Source organism: Ricinus communis, chromosome 8, assembly GCF_019578655.1.
Source record: "Ricinus communis isolate WT05 ecotype wild-type chromosome 8, ASM1957865v1, whole genome shotgun sequence".
In the NCBI taxonomy this organism is placed as follows: domain Eukaryota; kingdom Viridiplantae; phylum Streptophyta; class Magnoliopsida; order Malpighiales; family Euphorbiaceae; genus Ricinus; species Ricinus communis.
The window spans coordinates 15,414,926-15,436,177 of NC_063263.1; the positions used below are offsets into that span (position 1 = coordinate 15,414,926).

Here is a 21,252-nt window from a genome sequence, read left to right on the forward strand (position 1 = left end):
AGCTGAGAAAGATTTCAAACTCAAATCCCAAAATTAGTAAGAGACTGATTAGCAACTAATCATTGTTAGACACCTTCTCATACCTTACTAATAATATGAGTTAAATAGTTTCAGATTGTTAACTTTGTTCTAAGAATGCATCAAATTATTAAATTAAAATAAAATCATTAATTGTTAATTTGTTCCAAATTTTATTTGCCACATGGAAAATTCTAATAATTTAGAAAATAACTTTTAAATGTCAATAATTAATTAATTTTTTTATATTATTTTAACTTTTAAATTTGATAGTTATAGTTTATTTTTATTTGTGGCGCAATATTGTGTTCATAATTTAACATTAGTAAACTTTTAACAATCTAATCACTATGAATAGATTCTGAATATAAAAAATTTGCCACCCACAGGCTTGAAGCTCAGCTTCATGAATGGCTAAGAAGAAGCAATCGCAAGCTTCTCTTGTCCTTAATGGCAGACAAAACTTTGAGCACAAACATTTAGATTCCATATTCTCAATTCACATTTGTTAATCATGGGAGCATAGCTAGCACCTAACAGAATATCTATATCCCTTCCTATAAATTTGAAAAAGGCAGTCGATAGCTTAGCTTTTCATCCTGTCTATCACCATTAAAAATTAATAGGAGAAACAAAGACATTCTGAAAGCTTGTCTGTACAAGATTAGAATCACAATATTTACTATCTTGAGCACTTTCTTTCAACTTGGCAAATTTGAATGGCTGCATTCTGCATTTGGCATCTCCACCGTTTTGTAGCTTCAAATTAATAGATACCCGCTTCCCTTGCAAACAAAGAAAAAAAAAAAGCAATGCTTTAGACCCGAATTTAAAGTGCTGGTCCACCTCAACATTTATTTAGCAAAAAGCAGTTAAAATTGTGCAAGACCTAAAATAAGATCATAAATATCCGCTAGGTATCTAAGTTGCTACAGATGCCTCCTAGTATGGTATTTCTTACTTTGCATTGTTCTTCTTTAACGATGGATGGGGGCTTCTTCAACAGATCAAGACTGGTTACGAACAAAATATACTCAACTTTGTTGACACCAAGTCACTCTAGCATGTTCTCTCATGGTAATACTACAAAAAAAGCTTTTTCTTTTGAGGAATTTGAGGTGGTGGGTGGAGGGAAGGCACTATACTGATCCTCAATTGACTTGCCTAACTGGTGAATCCATAATTCACTCTAATCAGTAGCCATTCATTTCCGATACAGTTCAGAGTCCATTGGCCGTTATAAACTTGATATAGAAATGTGCATTGCATAGATATTAATGAAGAATCTAACATATCACATGTGAACGCACTATATTTGGTAGGTGCTTTAGTATACATACTCTAATAATTATCTCCTGGTGGAACTATGTAGAAGATATGAAGCCTTGGTCCGAACCTGAAATGTATAAAGAGCTTTGTTACTGAATCATCTCAATGGGAACAGAATAAGAGCATTTCCCTGCATACCTTCGACGCATAAGGCCTCAAATCTGTGCTGGTAATTTGGCTAGAACAGTTTCGTAGATATACACCCCACATTTCATAGATCACTGGCTTATATTCCAAAATTGGATTGGATAAGAGCCAATTCTCTGTTAAAACCAGGTAAATGTACATCTTGAAAAAGTCGCAGATTTTGTCTTTCACATTAATTGACATGAGCAAGTTCAGGATCCCTTCTTCATCAGCAGCCTGTGGAGAAAGACAAGTGAAACTGTAAGATTAACTTACAGCTGTTAAATGGATGATAATCAAACAATTGAAACACCAGAATTTCCAACCAATGGAACTATGCAGTGGTGGTGCTGATGACTATGCTAAAGAGTTAAACATAGTCAATGTTGTAATATATGATTATATAATAAGATTAAACTGAGGCTGGATATCCAAAGAAGAAAGAACTTGCAGACAAAGTACAAGTTGCTAAACAAAAAGAGAATAACAAGTATAAATGGTTCCTTGACCAGCTCTAAACTTGTCCACTAACAAAAAGGGATTGCAGACTACCTTATTATCAAAACAAACAAGCAGAATCTGATAAGCAACTGCACTTCTTAGATGATTACTACGAGTACCAACTCCTGAAATGCATTCCAGAGCTCGCAAGCAGTTCAAATCCCTGGGGACTCTGTATACAACCAATGGTACCAAGATAAAGGAAAGCAGTAAACAGTCAAAAGGAAATTTCTGAAACATTACCTTCCATTCACTTCTTAAGCATGCAAAAGTTATTAATCATGTCAGTATTTGTATTGATCAAAGGTCACCTCAAAAAGAAGGACAATCATTTAAATTCTATTGTTGGGTGAAATAAAAGAGAAGAAACAAACACAAATACAAGTGTGCATAGCACAATCATAAAAAGTGCAAGCAAAGAAAACCATTCTTCTGCTCACTATATAAGCACAGTTATTTACACGAGTAACCAAATTGAAGAAAAATGGCCAAATGTAATGATAAAAAATCAGTTTATCTTATTAACGAAAATGATGAGCGCCAAACCCAATAAAGGCACATTTAGAAGTAACATGTAGACAAGCAACCAATAAGTCCAATAACAAACACCAAATAGCAATTACCTGCAAGCAATAGCTCTTGCTATCTCTTCACAGCTGGTAGTCCATTCCTCGTCTGTGAAGTAATTAATAGCTGATTGCATGCATCCATACAACAGCACCAGCAAACCTTGAAGCTGGCGATCTAAAGATAGATAAATAATCACTTTAACTAACTCTTCAGCATCTGAAGCTGAAAAAATAGGCTGTTTACTCCTGCAAACAAGAATAAAATGGGGTTAACCTTAAAAATCAACCAACAATTCAGTCAATAAGTAGTAGCAGTTGCAGAGTTCAGCTTAGACGTGAACATTTTTATGCAGGCCAAAAAATTTGGATGTTGCATTTTCATCTGTCACATACCTGACAAGACAGCAAGCATCAGCAAACTTAATCCAGCCTCTAATATTTTCAGGTGGCCCTCTGCGACTAAAATCTGAAAGGTAAATATAACAATGTAATAACAAAATTGCTTTGGGATTATCTTTGCAACGCATACTGTAGACTATGTATTAAACACTTCAAAATTCGCACAGAATTACTAATATTGCTAGTTTAATACCATCCAAAGTGGAAAGCATTTCAAACAATAATTGACACATCATTGAAGTCTGTACCGTTTACCAACATATCAGTTTTCTATTAACCGGCACAAGCACTTTCACAAAGTTACACAACCATATACAGTCAATTCAAAGCATGTCCAACATTATACAACAGGAACTTCTCAAAGTGACTTGTTCACCTCACAATTAATAAGACTCTCAGACCCAGTCACAGCCATTAAAAACTGGAATGCAGAAGAAAACATGGTAAAGAAAGAAAGAAAGAAAGAAAGAAAGAAAGAATTTCAAAAAGGAAAGCATAAAATCAAAAAAGAAACAAGCAACAGAAAATGGTGGATTTTGGAGGATGAGGAATTTTTGGGATAAACTTATTAAGGAGAATATTGGAATAAAAAAGTATATAACAATCCATCATTCTTTTAAAATTGTGGATTTTGGAATTTCCCACTTCCTAGGTGGGAAATTAAAAATTAAAACCCTTAAAAATGAGGACTTGGAGGATGAAGGGTTTTTTTAAACCCATGGATTTAGACCACTTTTTTGCTTTCCAAACAATGGATTTAAGCTAAATACATAGATTTTATAAAATCTCTCATCTTAAATTCCACAATCCAAACGACCCCTAAATGTCTATTGCCAGCAACTGAAAGAAATTTTTTAGATCTTATCTGTATTATATAGGAAAACATGAAAGTAGTAAGAATACTTACCAGTATTGCCTGATTTTGTTTGTGATGAAAAGTCAAATAGAAATCCATATGTTTCTAGAGCTCTTTTAAGCTCAGAGTAGCTTGGAGACCACTCAACTCTAGTGGGCATCTTGTCAACCTGATCAAGCATAATTACAGTTAATCCATGATAGTTCGTGATATCCCGACCAAAAACATTAAAGGGAACCCTAAAATATGTGACACAGTTGAACTGTGTCCAATCACTATAAGTATAAAGATTCACCTTATTCCCAGGCAAAAGAATGGAGCACCAGAAGTCATGAGCAGACGTCCTTAACTCTTCTTTTGATGAATATAATACTGAAAAACTATAGGATAAGAACATCACAACATCAAATAACAACCACTGGACAAGCTAGGATGAACTGATACTCACTCAAATTAAAAGTCCATTTGGCTAACGATTCTTCTACATGACCGTGTCTAATAACCAACTTAGAAAGCCAGCCATTTACCAATAATCCAGCAAGGAAAGTTTCCCCTGCAAGAACATATCAAAGAGGTTGGTGGACAGAATAATTACTCTGAATGTTAATTATTGTCTGCATAAAATCATTGGTAGAGAATGGATAATTTATATCGCTATCGAAACAATGTGAGGACCCAGAAAACAGAATGTCTGCTAAGAAAAGCACTGAAGGGAATGACCATAAACAATCTTACTTCCAAAAACTCCATTTTAGTTGGACCATACCTACATATAACCCTAATGAGAAGGCAAGCAAAGCAAAGTAAAATATAAAAGCAACCTTTCTCCGTGGTGAGTTCTACCAAACTGTTGAGCTTATTGCTCATGAAAGAATGCAAAAATGAGCAACTCTGGAGCTCAGGAAAAACAAGAGGTGGTGGGGTTTTCTGCAATTTACAAGGGACAACCAGCAATAAATTAGATTCAGTTATCTCAGAAAAGAGTCCTATTGAAAATCCCCAACAAATATAGCAATCAGTACTATATATGAATTCAAATTTAGTTATCAGAAAAGACCTCATTTCCGAAAACCTGAACACCCCATGTGGAGATCTCTTCTTCAGCGCTCATTTTTCTCATCTAGACCAAATACAGTGCGAATTCCAAATCAAAAAAAGGTTATCCATAAAACGTGGAGAAAAGAACAATCAAAAGAACCAAAATAGGGAAGCATATAATACTTGATTTTGGCATTCGTTAATTTTTCTTGATAGTAAAGCTTCTTTGCCACAGTCATCTTCATCAGAATTGTAGTATTTCCGAGATTTTGCTCGTTTAGATTCTCGCTCAATCACTTTGCTTTTCTCCTTATAGTAATCAGTCAAAAGATCATCCAAGCCAATAACTTTCTTCCTACTTCAAATGGTAAACATATGTGTTATGACACCGGATTCATGAATAAGTGAGAAAAAGGTATATTAACTCGAAATAAAAAGTCAATTCAAGTCATTCAACCAAATTCACTACAAACTTCATCAATAAAGGGGAAAGAGGTTAGGTTCACTTAATCAATCCTTCATATACAAACAAAGTCAAAAACTTTCAATAGAAAAAAAGGTGACAAAGGCCATGTTTCATCATGGGTACTCCGTCAACTCTGAATGATGCTCAAAATTTTGAGGAAGTTGTTAAAAAGAAAAGAGAACAAAAGCAATACTACATGAGTAGAAAACAAGCAATTGCCCAAAAAGAAAAACTCTTTAACTACCCAGATGTGAATTTTGGGCAATAATCACTAACAAGTAATAATTTGATTTCTTGATTTAAGTTAGAAACTTCAAAGCAAATTCTACCAGAAAAAAAACAACAACAAAACAAAACAAAAATTTCACTTCAATGTAGCAAGTAACAAGAAGATTTAAGAAAAAAAAAATTAACCCATAAGAGAATTATGAATGATAATAAAGAAAATGTAAAACAAACATACAAATGTTCATACTAAAAAGAGAAAACTTTCTTTCTTTCTTTTTTGCAGTAGAAAGGAAATACAAAAACCTTTTCTGGGTAATAGCAGGAGTACTAGCAAGTGGGTCTTCAGATTCGAAATCAAGAGGATCGTCTATGTTCAGCATCTCTCTATATTTCTCCGCAATCCTTCTCTCTCTAAAAGCAATCTCTATGTTTATAGTTTGCGTGTTCTCTCTGTTCCCTAAAATTTGGAGAGGGAGAAGCGCGAAATTGATCGCGGTTTTTCAACATAATCAGGGAAACGGGGTACTGGGCCGAACCGGTTTATGACTTATACCAAACCGGCTTGGTAAGCTTAAACCGGATTTTCTTTTTCTTTTTTTATTTATTTATTTTGGACACAGATAAACTCAGATTATATTACTTTCCTCCTCTAAAGCCCTAGACAAGACAAACGGGAAAAAGTTTGATATCTTTCAATATATGTTATGACTTGTTAAAATTACCAGTTAAATATCCTTTTAATAAATTACTATTATTTAATTAAATGATTGGAAAAAAAAACTAATATTATGATTTCTCATAAATTCTAATTTATTAATTCTATTTTTATATTATTGCTTCTCTATTTTAATAAGAAAAGAAAAACATTTAAGCATTTAAGTTTTGTAAATTTTGTTTTATGTGGCTCATTGAACTCCAACGAATGTCAATATTATACATGATTATCCCTTAAATGAAAATGAAATTTTAATTTCTGGTCAATTATGAATGATTCAGTTGGTTTAAGGTGGAGGTCTTAAGCAAGCTAGCCTCCATGAAGTGGCTTGATGGGAAAGAGAAGTGAAGAAGGAGAACCTAAGGAAGGTCTCTCTCTACCCCACAAGCTCTTGGATTCCATGGCTAAGGCTTACTTTGGTGGATTTTGGGTGAGGGTAGAGGAGTAGAAAAGGACCCAAGTTCTAATTTCCATTGTCCTCCTTGTGATAAAAAAGAAAAAGTAAATAATTTTTTATGTGAAATTGAAGAACATTCTAATTTAAACCTTTTCATCAACTATGAATATTATAATGAAATATGTAAAGATATCAGCTATTCCTGTTATTTAGGTGACTAAAAATCATAGTCAAATCATCTGTTATAAATAAACTCTATTTTATTAAGCAGAAGCAAGAACTAGTCGGTGGATGATTCTGAATAACTTCTTATGAATTTTATTATGCAAGAGAAAACTTTACGAAAGGAGAACACTACTTCTATAACTCATTTATCTGCTCAAATTTCTATCATTCAGCTACCTGAATAATTTCGTTTCTTTTTCTTTTCTGTTTTTGCTTCATCATAATTTTTGTACTGTGCAATATGCTTTTTTCAACTGCATAACCAAATTATATACTACCATTCTAAATTCTTGAAAAAACTTTTTGATTCATGATGTCTTCAAGAAACTCGCCTGATTTTGTGCAACCAAATCTTGGTTACACTCAGCTTCTTTCTCTGAACTTCTTGTATATGTCACCACTGTAAAACTTTCTTGTCCTAATCACCAAAATCAGAGAAACAATAGCACCAAAGAAAGTAGCGCAAGACAAAATTATAAATGGCTTTCTATAACATTCAACTCCAAGGCACACCAATTCTTTCACTGATGATCTATTCAAGCCCTTCTTGTGTAGCTCTTTCAATGCTTCGTTGTCATATAACAACCCAGTAACCTTCACATTGAGTATGTATGATCCAATAGGACTAGCCAATTGTCCACAATTGAACAATGTAGAGTAGTACTTGAGGCCAAATAGCTCAGAGATTATGGCAAAAAGCAAAGGTAATTGTGCACCAAATGAAAACCCCATAATAACTGAAGCTAGATAGACTGAATTAGTGAAAGGGAAGGCGATGATAAGGTGACCTATGCAAGCTAGAAGGAGGACGAAGGTCATCATTAATGGTCTAGGAGTTTTGTACTTGACTAATAAGCCTTCTGATACAAATCCAGCAAATACTCTTCCAAAGTAATTCCATATGCTTACTAAAGAAACAAAAGTATTGATGGTTTTAGTTGGATATCCTAATGATTCACCAATTTGACCCAAGTTATCTACTGCTGTTAAACTTGCACCAAGCCCACATAATGTTGCAGCAAACAAGATTAGCATATCAATGCTTAAAAGTGCTTGTAAAATTGTGTAGTCCTCACCTCTTTCTGGCTTGTCAAATATGGTAAGAAAGCAAGATCTTTCAGCTTTTTCTTTTGATACTTCAGGCTTCACTACTTCATCTTGTTCTAATGCTGTAACTTCCTTTGGCTTCTGTATGGCTAATTCAGTAGGTGGCTTCATTGCTTCTTCTTTCTTGAGATTCCATTGGATCCATTCTTCTTTGACTGCGATTAAAAGAGGTACGAAAAGGAAAAGACAGGCAACAGTAGCACTTGCAGCATAGGCTTCTCTAGAGAAATTGATCTGTTTTTCAAGGATGCTAATGAGCAAAAGAAACAAAGCCAGCACAATTGACACATAAAGGAAATTGTAGAAGACTTTTAACTCATTAGGCTGCCTCTCAGGCTTCATTACTCTAATTGTGTATACAAAAACAACAGAAAGAGCTGCAGGTAGCCAAGCAATGAGAAGAATAAGAGACTTGGAATCAGTTCCATAGATGGCTAAGTAAAGTTGTGTAAAAATAGCACCACTTAGCCCAACAAAACCCTTCAAAAGACCCAACATCACACCTCTACTTTCTGGGAAATTTATGACACAAGTAACAAGAGCTCCTGTATTGGCAAAATTTTGAGAATTAGCTCCTATGCAAATATAGAGACACATTTGCCAAACTGCAGGCTTAGCTATCCTGCCAGTCACAGTTAGCCAAATCATGAAATACCCAGTAAAATTCATAGCAGAACCCATCAAAAGCACAAACCATGTTGGTGTTACTTCAGCTATAAGGCCAGAAAGAACACCGACATTAGCACCAAGATCCTTGAAAAAGCCCAAAAGATTAAGTGTTTGCTGATCATAACCAAGAGTCGCCTTTATATCTTTGGAGTAAGTACCAAAAAGATAAGTTGCTCCAGCCCCAGCCATAATTAAGAAAGATGCAAAAACCGAAAACCATCTCCCATTTATCACATGAACTGCAAATCTCCACTTCTCACCCATTTTCTTTTTCTCTTCTTCAATGGCAAGAAGGCTAAAAACAAACCAAAACTACAATTCTTGAATATGGCAACTTGTTCCTAGGAAAGCATCAAATTCTCAACAAGGTTGTAGTGATGCATTGATGGGCACTCAAATAAAAAAAAAAGATTAAATTTTTATGACATACCCGATATAAAAACCAAGACCCTTTTATCAAATTCTTTTCAACCATAAGTAAACTAATCCAATGAAATGAGGGAAAAAGAAAAAGAAAAAGGACAGAGAGAGAAATGGGTGTTGTAGGTGTAATTGAGTTTGAGTTTTTTTTTTTCTTTGATTTTCAACGCTTTGGTAAGGCTCTAATTTTACTAGGAAGGACTCAGTGGAACTATTTATAGTATTTATGAAGTGTCCTTTTTCTCTTATAAGGAAATTTTCCTAACAAAGTTACAAAGTAAAAAAAAAAAAAAACTATTTAGAGGCAATTTGGCCCTTATTATCGGTCCAAATACCACTTATCCAAAAAAACATCTGATTTTTTTATAAAGAAAAGAAAAAGGAATTTAATCTTTAATAAGCCTAAAATGGATAAAACAACTTATCCAATTAAGAGGGTGATCTTAAATAAGCCTAAAATGGATGTGGATTAGTTTGGGTATGAAACTCAGTACGTGGTGAGATGTGATTAAGATTCTGTTACTTGTGGATGAAAGGTGCGTTTGTTTTCTTGGAACTACTCAGTGGGTCTTTAGGGTTTCTCTGTTCTGACAGTTTTTGATAAAGGGTTGAACAAGGCACATCTTAATCTTTTGTTGGGTACCAATCCTCTTTGATTTATGTTCCTGTCAGGCGGTGACCAATTAGGCATGGCCGAGTTGGTACCGAAATTAACTGTAAAACTTGAGGATTTGTTTGGCATTCAAGTTATGGAGTTTTAAATTGTTTTTTTCTTTTTTAAGAAGTAATAATTTTTTTCCCAAAATCAGATTTAAGTAGGTAAACTGATTCTTTTTTCCTCAAAAATGGGTTTGAGATTAACAGTTTATCAAAAAAAGTTTTAAAAATAATTTATTAAATTTAATATTTATTTTTTTCAACCCCCAATAAAAATAATTTCAAATATCCAGAATTGCTGCAATAAAACAAGGGTAGCTTATTCTTGTTATGACTATTCTATGTTCAAGTTTTTGATTTTGATATTGCTCCAGTCCAAGGTCACATGGGAGTATCTTGAGTAGTCTTGATGAGGGAGGAAGAACTAGTGACTTTTAGACATTATTCAATTACAATCCACCAATTATTAAAAAATATATTATAAACTTCATAAATATATGGTAATTTATAATTTAATTAATAAAGCATCCATAAACTTATATTATTCAAATATATGAAAAAAAAATCTCAAGTTTGATTATCTTCCTTCATTAGCAACTTAATTCATATGAAATTTCAAAATTTTCATTCTTGTGAAATTTCTTTTTAAGTTTGATATAGATAAAGAAAAGATAGCCTCAATAATTAGCCAATATTTTCAAATATCAATACATAGAATTTTTCATTTTTTTTTAAATAAAGTTTGAAAGCAAGGATGATACTATTTGTCTCGTGGCAATTTGAGTGTATATATATAAATAAATAAATATGTATATATATATATATATATATGTAGGGGTCACGGACTAAAAAAAGAATTCACCAACTTGGAGATAATCCAAATATAATTTGGGAATGTGATTTATTTAAAAGGCAGTGCCTTAGTGTTCACATTCTTGTGGTGGGGATTGGTAGCATTTACTTCTCGTGACTGCACATTCTTTCTGATCAAACGCAGCCTTCATTGTCCATTCTTTTGTGCTAAATTGTCCCTATTCATAAATAAATGAAAACCCCAAATGCTCACATATTTTCTTTTTGGAGTACTCATTATGAATGATTTTATATGTTATTTGGTGTAGTATGAAATGAAAATTGAGTTTCATTTATTATTGACGCTGATAATAATATTTAATTATTATCAAAAAATTATATCTAATTTATTACAAGTACATAAAAATAATATAAATATGAAGGGAGAGTCATTATTCATTTGCTTGAGTATTTAAAATTGGGTGAGAGACAAAGGTGGTATTTTAAAAAGCAATAGAGACAAAAGTGCATAGTTAAGTAAAACTTAATAGAAATAATTGTAATTATCCAAAAAGATGTGCTTCTATTAGAAAGTAGCTGCAATAACTCTCCCCTCAAGTCGTTGGAAAACTGATCACCTACAGTGGCTATCTGGCCCAATATAGCGACAGCACATATTCATGGCCTGCCTGCAACCCACCATTACAATGATTGCTCCATTTATATAATATATATATATATATAGCAACCTCCACTAGAATTTACAGATTAGCTAGTTGCAACAATCATATGATTGTTTTCATATCAGAAATTGACACTTGCACATCACCTTCCACCTCCACAGCCTCCCATAAACCTAACCAAAAAATTTATATTCTCCTCTGTTTTCTTGGTCTCCTAATTCATCTCTACAAAGATGAAATCTCCCCACTTGAACCCTGAAACAGTTCTACTCTCAACCTGAACCATAAATTGCAGAAATGCCAAAGCAATCTACAGAATCATCAAATCATATAATCTAATTCAGATCTCATTTGGTAAATAAGTGAACTCTAAAATAATTTTGCAAGTCCATCCAACATAAGGAAAAAAAATGCAAGAAAGTCATATAGAGTTTTTTTCAATGCCTCCATTAATTAAAATAGTTGCTATGGAATTTGCTTCGAAAGTATCTTCAAGCGTTCTGCTTTCCACCCATCAAGTTGCTCGTTGACGACATATTTCAAGCCTGTCATCTTACCTTCAGTTTGTGTTGCAACTGGCGCACCTTTCTTATTGGATTTATTTGAACCTGAGAGTTTTCTCTGAAACTCCTAAAGTCAGCAACTGAACCCTGCCAGTACTAGTTGGCAGCCTTCAGATTTCAGTAATTTGGCTCAACCAAGAAACTAGGTTTCCTTGGAGAACCTTGAGAAGTTTTGATAAACAAGGTAGTTGCTCCCTCTGTAAGGATGAACGCATCTGTCTCAATATTGATTTCAAAAGCTCCATATCTGCCATTAGGCAGTATCCATGTTTCTTTTTGTCTATACACTGTCTCAGGTTTCATGATCTGAAACATTAAACGAATTGCAATTATCCAGTCCTGCTGACAATTATAATACATGGCAAATTATAGTTTTAAATTTTAACAAAATCATAAGACTTATGCTCTGTATGAATCAACATCCAAATATGCCCAAGGGCCAGCACCCAATTAACGTGCTTGAACTTGGGCTTATGATGATTTACAAAGGGCATCTTGGGCTTGGCCTTTACTAGTGTAACTAGATAGTGATGTGTCCTCCAGCAAAGATTACAATCGAACAAGAAACCCACATCGTCTAGTTATGCATAACTTTAGAGTTTATAAACGCCTACAAGCAAGCACCATACTGTCCCTTCGGGGACATCCGATAAAATTGGAACGATACAGAGAAGATTAGCATGGCCCCTGCGCAAGGATGACACGCACAAATCGAGAAATGGTCCAATTTTTTTTTATTCCCAGCATATTTCCATTTTTCCCTGAAACTTGCAGAAGTTGGAACCTTAACTTCAGTTCTCCCTTTGAATTCAATGCATATTTTCAATCACTCCTGCGGGACAGTGTAATGTGCTCCCAGTGATGGACTGGGAATCGCAGAAAGAACAGCTGAGCAAATACAGTTTTGAAAATTTTGGCAAGCAGAAATCAATCATAGATTACCTTCATTGCAAGATATTCAGGGCAGACTCTAGTTAAGGAGCTCGGTTGTATAATTGTGGTATCACCAGAGGAGGAGATTTTGTTGTGCTTCAATAAGACTTTCCAAGAACTAACAGTTGCACATTGCCATAACATGATATGAGAAGCTTGCATTGTCAGCTACAAAAATGCAACCAACTTTACGCCTCTTCTACTCATGGTGTGACAGGATGGAGTGTTTGCTTGCCCCACAGCAGCTATCTTCCGACAATACTTGCAAGCGTATAGAGAATGTAGAACTGTATTGTCTAAAGAATCTACAAATCCACTTTAGCTACTTATTAGTGATTCTGTCGTCATTGATGAAGAAAGCAATATCAGTGATTGCAACGGTTATTCCATTCCACTTTAGCTACTTAATCCAGTCTTCCAAACCTCAAATTACTTAGATTCTCCAAACTTTAGAGGTCCCAAAAATGAGACGCACCATGATTTTGACTAGGGTCGCACTTCAAGTTTAGCCTACAACTGATAAGAGTTGCCAATCCGAAGAGCATTTGCAGTGGGATCATAATTTGTGATTGCCCATCTCTTCAGAGAATCACATGACATTCTGAAGAGTGATGGGAATTAGTGGAGTAGCAGGAATCCAATAAATAACGCTAAGAATTTTCTTTTGAGGTATATAACAAGAAGAGCATGGCAAAGCTGCTTAATGATCTGAATAAGTTGAAATGTCAGTTTTCTTTCAATTTGACTCGATCAGTTTTTTTTTTTTTTTTTTTCCTTTTCTTGAATGTTCTTCATGCTACCTTTTTCACCCTTATATGTGAACATGTTAAAGGCTGAGTAAATGTAGTAGAAAAGCATGTAAATAGCGAGTTCTCACATTCCATGAATTAAAACTTGTTCACCATTTCTATTCCTGTCTGATCTCTTACATCTTGATTTATTTCTTCTTTTTATTTTTTTCCTTAAAGTTTCCTCTCAAAGTATATATATTCTGGATGTTCAGTTGTGGTAAGAAATTAATATGATGTATTATTTTGCCTACTTTACATATAGGACACATTTTTTATGCCATGAAAATGAAAATGGAGTGTCTCTCTCACCCAATATTCCCTTTAAACAATGTCACATGCAGCTTCATGTCAGCTCTCTCTCCAAATGGCATCCGCATTCAAAATGCTTACCCACATAGCATATGTTCATGCACTGTAACAGAAGTACTTTCTTACGCTGGATCAAAAGAATTATACAATTGGAATCTTGTCCAATCTCAGTACTCTTCTTCCATTTCCACAAAAGAAAATATTTTAAATCCTTCAATCATTCCCATCTGACGATCTCTCCATCTTTTAACTTGCAAAAGCTGCCTTACCTTTTTCAACCTTTCAAATTAAGCCATTGAGTAATGTTAGACCAATAATTAATTGATTAAGGACTTGCATGGACTTGCAAACTTTGTTCCCTCACAAATGCACATGGAGACATAGGCAATGTGCTGATCTTTGTTCCCCATTACACAAAAGCAACTTGCAGAATTCCTTTTACCAATAAATTCATCTCATTTTTTTTCTTCTTTCTTTCCCCACAAAACATGTGGACGGACAACTCACAACTCTAAGCAGTAGGGACAATATTTCTATCTCTCCCAAATTTTTATTGAGAACACTTCCTAACAAAATTCACATAAAAAATAGCATGATAAATTACTTGCATTCAAGTCCCTCTTAGAATTATGAGTCACATGTTACGAACATAGTAAGACTTATTTTATTATATGTCCTTCATTATCCTGTCTCGGTGGACCAAATACAGCGAAAATGTCTCAGCCATTTTCAGATTTAAGGTCCCTTTAAGGGACCCAACTCCATTATCCCTATTATTTTCAAAGCTTCCATAACTTCAAGGGTATATATATAATAATTGGAAAAACACAATTTTTTTATTATTTTAAAATAAGGATTTGACATGGTGTAGCTTGTTTTAGTGGTTATGTGCGAGGAGAATAATATCCAAATAAATACAGCAAGATGGACCTCCTCCATGTTCTTGCTTTCTTTCTCCTTTGGTCCCACTTATGTCCCAAGAAAAAGCCCTTAAATGATTGATTTCAAGGCAAGAAAAGCTTCTTTTACCCGTAATTTCAAAATGGGTTCCATCACTTGGTACAAGAAGAACTTTTAGTATGAGGCTGTTCATGTGCCTTGCACATTTCTCTTTTGCCTTTGCCTTTTTCCCCACATAGAATATTAATTAAATGAATCCATCCCTTTGTTCACAGTTCAGTAGTGGGCACTCTGAAGCTAAAACATTCAAGATGGGCATTGACTATATGATCTTCATGTCAAGGATGCGATTTGGAAGTGATGAAAGCTGAAGATATTATATATGGTTTTAACCTCAGTGATTTTTCTTAAGTTTTAGGGTACATGAAATTTGAGCAAAAAACAAATCAAAATTAATCTATAAATGCAATCGAGATTTTGATTATTGAACTGAATCTATAATAGGTTTCTCTTCATGCACTAAAAATGAGTGAATGTGTTTTAATCTAATAGTTACACATCTAATAGTTACACTGCCAATTAGAAGTAACATAATTAGTACTTCCACTAACGAAAATTAATAAAATCTTAGGTTTGAGGCTCTCCATCCACCATCCACTAATACTAGCAGGAATTTATCATTTTATAGTGAAAGATAAAAAATGACTATTTTTATTAAAAATAACTTTTTAGATCGACTAAGTTTATCATATTAATTGTAAATAAATTAAATTAAATATTGACATGTGACATTATTTTTTAAGTATTTTATTAGTTATCTGTAATTTAAAACTAACTAGTTGTTTATTTGTGCGTTGCACGACTGTTGTTATTATTTTGATTATAAAATTAAGTTGATAGATATAATTTAAAACAATAATAATATTTAATATTGATTTATAAAACTTTAAAAAATAATAACAAACTAACTATTTTAAATGTCTTTAGTTTTTTTAAAATTCTAAAATTTATTAATGCAATAATAACAAAATTATTTATTGATTAATTTTAATATTATATAAATTAATTTATCAATATAATTGATATTACTAATCTTTTAGGATTAAAAAATTAATTTATTATTAAATAAATATTATAATTTAAGATGTTATTTTTTAGAACTAAAATTATTGTCTAATTACAAAACTAATTATTAATCAATATAATATTAAAATATAATTAATATGCTATTTTTTAGGATAGAATTAGTATTATCTGATTAGAGAATTATTTTATTAGTTAATATAATATTAAAATATAATTAATATTTCTATTTTTTTAGGATTAGAATATGTGTTTAATTAGAAACATAACTTATGAATCAATAAATTAATAGAAAAAACTATAAAATTACACGTAAGTTTGAATCTCATGTGTTAAAAGTAAGTACACATGTCAAAATAAAAATTATATATATGAAAAATTAAGCATATATGTCAAAAAAATAATAGGTTTCAGAAATTAATATATACTAGTCGTTTTCCCATGCATTGCACTGTGTTATTATTATTTTGATTATAGAATCAAGTTGATAGATACAATTTAATGAAATTTTTAATATTTAATATTAATTTATAAAATTTTAAAAAATAATAATAAATTAACTATTTTTAAATGTCCTTAATTTTTTAAAAATTTTAAATTTTTATTCATGTAATAAATATAAAAATTATTTATTAATTAATTTTGATATTATATAAATTAACATATCAATATATAAGATATTACTATTTTTTAAGATTTAGAATTATTATATAATTAAAAATTATCTTATTATTAAATATAATAATAAAAATATAATTTAAAATGTTATTTTTTAGAATTAGAATTATTATCTACTAATTTATTAGTTAATGTAATATGAAAATATATTTAATATGCTACTTTTTTAGGACAAAATTATTGTTATTATCTTATTAGAAAACTATTTATTAGTTAATATAAAATTAGAATATAATGAATATGCTAGTTTTTAGGATTAGAGTCCGTACTTAATTAGGAATGTAAATTATGACTCAATAATTCAATAGAAAAAAGAATAAAATTACATATAAACTTGAATCTCATGTGTCAAAAGTAAATATACATGTCAAAGCAAAAATCTTATATGTCAAGAATTAAGTATATATATCAAAATAATATTAGATCTCAAAAATTAATATATATAGATATATATAAAAATTAATAAATAATATCACATATCATTAGATTTATTTACAGATAGCATAATGTAAGAGATTAAATTGGAAAAAGAAAAGTTAAGTGGGTATTATTTCCTTAGTTTATACTCATTTTGTCTTCTTTGATTAATCCTACCATGAGTAGCTGTGCATGATCTTGTTAAGATTTAATTTTTTTTTATTAATTATAGTGTATAAAACAATTGCATGTGAGAATTATTCTTTCATGTAATTAAAGCCAACTAAAACAAGGTTGGAAGAGGGTACAATTGCACCCAAGACAACCACCAATACTCATATCAAGACCACCAAAGAAAGACTAATAATTACACCTATGATAAGTTTACTATCCAACTGTGTTACCTTATCAAATTTAATTGGCTGAAAATGATGTTGTAATAATCGAAAAAATGAATTATAATTTTGACCCATTTTTAAGGTAATTTGATTGGTGGGGCCTCTAAAATGAATGATTCCTTCATAATGCCAACTCCAGTCCCAGTTTGAATTTGAAGTGAATGCATCCACTTTTTGGTACAAAGTTATGGCTCAAAGATGAGATACTGACTTGATAGCATATATAGCCTGTGAATCCCTAATAATTTTGTTTCACTTTCACCCTTTTCACTGATCTATATGTGCGATATGAGTGCATTTATCTATTTCTTCTTAAAACTATATTATTTATAAATTTCTATCTATTTTTATAATTTAATCAGTAATATTCAATAATAATATAAATTTATATAAATAATTATGGTTTAATATGAATATGTGATTGCTTCCGCACAAAGAGAAAAGAAAAAAAGAGAGTCTATTTACAGAGCTTCCTTCAACAAAACTTAATCGTCCATAATTATTATTGGGTCCCTCGCCAACGTATTATGAACACTGACAGTTATTCTGGTAATATATGGTTGGTTGCTATAAATAAGATTTTCTATGAAAATGTCTTAAGGGAAGCACTAAGCAAGCGCACAGACACACACACACAAAGAAAGATGATGATAACGTATGCCCAAAGCACTAGTTGAGGAAAAAGGCATTAATGTGGCTTGGCTACTCAAGCAAGCAACTTGGTTTGGTTTTATTGATAAATGCTTATGTCCAAATCTAATTGACAACTTCTCTAATCTCTCCACCAATAATTCCATTCTTTTCATCTTTAAAAATTCAAACAAAAAACAAAAGATTAAGGGCCACTACATATATTGGGGCTGCCTTGACCTCACCCTCTTAGCCAAATAATTTTGTATCTAATATTAGTATATATGTGTGTGATAAGTACTGAAATAATTGTTTTTATAATGGTTTGGAAATATGTGAAGATATTCTAATTTATGATATTATAATTCAAGAATTTGACGGAAAGACAGTAATCTATGTTTGTAATTCATGTTTATACATCATAATCAATAAGAGATTAATACATATATTTTATATTTTAAAATTAAATGATTGACACATACTATATTATTTAAAATTAAAAACTATATATTAATCATTTATCAATTTGGTATATAAATGGAACATACACAGTCTAGTAACAAAAAATTAAAAATTTATATTTATATATCACTCATTACTAAAAACAAGTCTCAACTTAAATGGCTTAACTATCGGAAATAAAAAAATCAATCGTATTAAAATATAGATGTAACATTATTTGGGTAGACTTGATTATTTCAAATTCAAAACCATTTATGCTGTTGATATGGAGTTCCATAGAAAGGAAATAGACACTCAAGATTATGCAGATAGTGCGTATAGAATTGAAATGACAAATGTTGATTGATGCTCCTCAGTTGGCTAATTGTTTTTTCAAAAACCCACTAAAAAAGAATAATCATGCCCCTTGCCGTGTGCGGGTGTAGTTTTATCAAAGATTAGGTCAGATGTTCTATCGTTTTCTGGCTCATTAACTCCTTCCTTCAAGCAAAACTCCACCATCTTCATTAATAACAGTAATTATTAGCCTAATTGACTACGGTTAAGCTTGTAGCATAGAGAAAATATGATCTTATTAGATAGATTATGTAGAGTTTTCCAATTATAATTGAGTAAGATACTTATGCATTATTAGAAATTCCGAGAGCCTTGTTGAAGCTATAGAGTAATTGGACTGTATCAATATTTTACTATAGTTTGATTGATAATGATTTTTATGTAAATTATGACAAATTATAAGTAAAAGGTAAAACTTAAAACGACACATAATTTCAAATCAAAAAGTTTTTTGACAGTAATAAAAGGAAAATCGTCTCTTTCTTCTTCATTTCCTTTTCTCTGTTCAACTTTTTTTACCTTTTTATATTCATATTTCTTCATTAGTTTTCTTTGGCAGCCATCAGTGAATACTGATAGTAGTCACCCTTCATGTTTATTTTTTATTTTTTTTTTCACTATTTGTTTTTGTGTATTAAAAGTAGATCTTTAAATATGTTTTGTTGTTGTTGAATATTTTTTTTATGAAATTGTTTATGTATATTTCTTTATATTAATTTTAGATAGAGATTTATAAGTCTTTTTCGTTTAAGTGTTTTTAGTCTCGTAGTAGAAGTTTCAAAAAAACAATTTTAGTCTTTTAATACGAAAGTTTAAAAAAAATTATTAGTACTTTTATACAATTCGGCTCATCAAAGGATAAAGAAATCAATCGGGTAGAGTGTGTACTCTATTTGCCGATCTTAATCTCAATCAATGGATTTTAAAAACTTAGCAAGTTCTTTTCTTTTGTATTTATAGTTTTATTTGCAATATATAACTTAATTTTTATGAATGACGATCTGTATTTCTTTATTTTTTTTAAGAAAAGACACATAGTTAATCAATCAAAATAGATAAATTTTTAAAATAATCTTATATTTTCAATATGAGTTCTTAATAATTTAAAATATGAAGGTCAAGTCACATAATTGTCTATTGCCATTGCTTATTGGGGTCAATTGAATTTAATTGTCTTGATTGAGGGGGAGAAGTATGGTGGCGGGGTGGTGGCTACATATCCTACACTGTGCTGTTCTATTACCTACATGAACATGAAATACTTTGTTATGTCCTAAAGGAAAATGAAAAGGCACATATTCTGCAAACTTTTTCATTAAGCTTCTTATTGTTTTTTAAATTTAAAGCTAATCCAAAGTCAAGGCAATCTTATTTTTCTCTGGCTGCTTTAACTATGTTCTTGGAATCAAAAGAGCCACTTCCATCTTTTGACTTCTCACTAGTCCAAGTTGGTTGATTTAGTAATTTTATTTTTATTGTTAGTGTAGAGTTACAAACAAATGGAATCAAGCCAACCTCCAATACATATTCTCCAAAAGTTAATAATATTAATAATTAAAATTGCTATTGAAATTTGAAAATTAGGCTCTCAATATGCTACTTTAATTCTTTATTTTTCTTTTTCGTAACTCTCTAATATATCTAAACAAAAAAAAATTAAAAAATTACCAATATAATATATAAGAAATCTCATCATGAGTAAAATTAGTGGAGTTATGTGACAATCTGGCCTAGATAAGCGGCCCGACGAGGGTGGAAAGTAGATGCCGGAGCAAAAGAAATGATGTTTGGACAATGAGCAGTTTTTGGCAGGTTTATAGGATGACAGCACTTTAAGATGCGGAGATATATGAATGAATCGAATTGTATATTAAAATGAGGCGGAAAATGATTAATAACATATATGTAAAGAGTTCAAATAAATCACACGAGACGTCTTTTGATTGTTTGGCTATGGAGTTATAAAAACTCTAAAATTAAGCATGCTTGGTTCGTAAAATTTTCAGGATGGGTGACCTCCTCGGAAGTTCTTGAATCCGCGAATCCATCAAGAGTACAAAATCGTGAGGCTAGTGGAGAGCCAAAATGGACAATATCTCATGTAATCTAATTCCGAATCGTTACAAGTTGTTTATTATACAAAAAATTAATTTAGTAATGGTTAAATATATAATTTAATTTTAATACATAACTATATTATGAGAAATAAAGTAATTGAATAAAATTATGTAAAAATTTAGATTTTCTTAATTGACATCGAGGGATATGATGATTATAATATTATTTAATTTGCTCATTCCAACTAACAACGAACTAACTAATTCAACGAAAGAACCAACAGTGTAACTAGGCTCTTTTGAGAATTGTACTTTCCATCTCTTTGTTTGTTTACAATGCAAAAGGTACAGTTGTAATAATTCCTACATTTAATAACCACACCCAATCAAGTAGACGCCTTTGACTCTTTCCGTCCAATCTCAACCCTTCTTCAAATAAGATCCACGACCCCTATCAAGTGGCATCATCTTAGACCCGCAAACCATAATTAAATGGGATA

At 31.5% G+C, this 21,252-nt stretch overlaps 2 protein-coding genes and 1 non-coding gene across 7 annotated transcripts; 1 reads left to right on the top strand and 2 right to left on the bottom strand.

Annotated features, from left to right (window-relative positions):
* Nucleotides 1–482: 482 nt before the first annotated feature.
* LOC8275232 lies at nucleotides 483–5,994 on the bottom strand. Of its 5 annotated transcripts, none has more exons than XM_015722112.3 (13): nucleotides 5,834–5,994; nucleotides 5,020–5,194; nucleotides 4,856–4,918; nucleotides 4,620–4,725; nucleotides 4,247–4,351; nucleotides 4,094–4,170; nucleotides 3,850–3,967; nucleotides 2,937–3,009; nucleotides 2,598–2,789; nucleotides 2,026–2,146; nucleotides 1,486–1,710; nucleotides 1,359–1,414; nucleotides 483–798 (listed from the first exon to the last, which is right to left on the bottom strand). In XM_015722112.3, exons 1-12 carry the CDS (start codon nucleotides 5,908–5,910, stop codon nucleotides 1,367–1,369), a joined length of 1,380 nt encoding a protein of 459 aa, XP_015577598.2. In that variant the 5' UTR covers nucleotides 5,911–5,994; the 3' UTR covers nucleotides 483–798; nucleotides 1,359–1,366. The 5 variants fall into 5 exon arrangements, with proteins under 5 accessions (XP_015577598.2, XP_015577597.2, XP_048234017.1 ...); XM_015722111.3 differs by having other exon boundaries at nucleotides 483–803; XM_048378060.1 differs by having other exon boundaries at nucleotides 483–1,186.
* LOC8275231 (protein NUCLEAR FUSION DEFECTIVE 4) lies at nucleotides 5,833–9,915 on the bottom strand. The gene has a single exon (XM_025158178.2). It carries the CDS (start codon nucleotides 8,905–8,907, stop codon nucleotides 7,231–7,233), a length of 1,677 nt encoding a protein of 558 aa, XP_025013946.1. The 5' UTR covers nucleotides 8,908–9,915; the 3' UTR covers nucleotides 5,833–7,230.
* A 2,473-nt stretch (nucleotides 9,916–12,388) lies between these two features.
* Nucleotides 12,389–12,491, top strand: LOC112535559. The gene has a single exon (XR_003079664.2). It is a non-coding gene; the product is annotated as a U6 spliceosomal RNA (small nuclear RNA).
* Nucleotides 12,492–21,252: the final 8,761 nt, after the last annotated feature.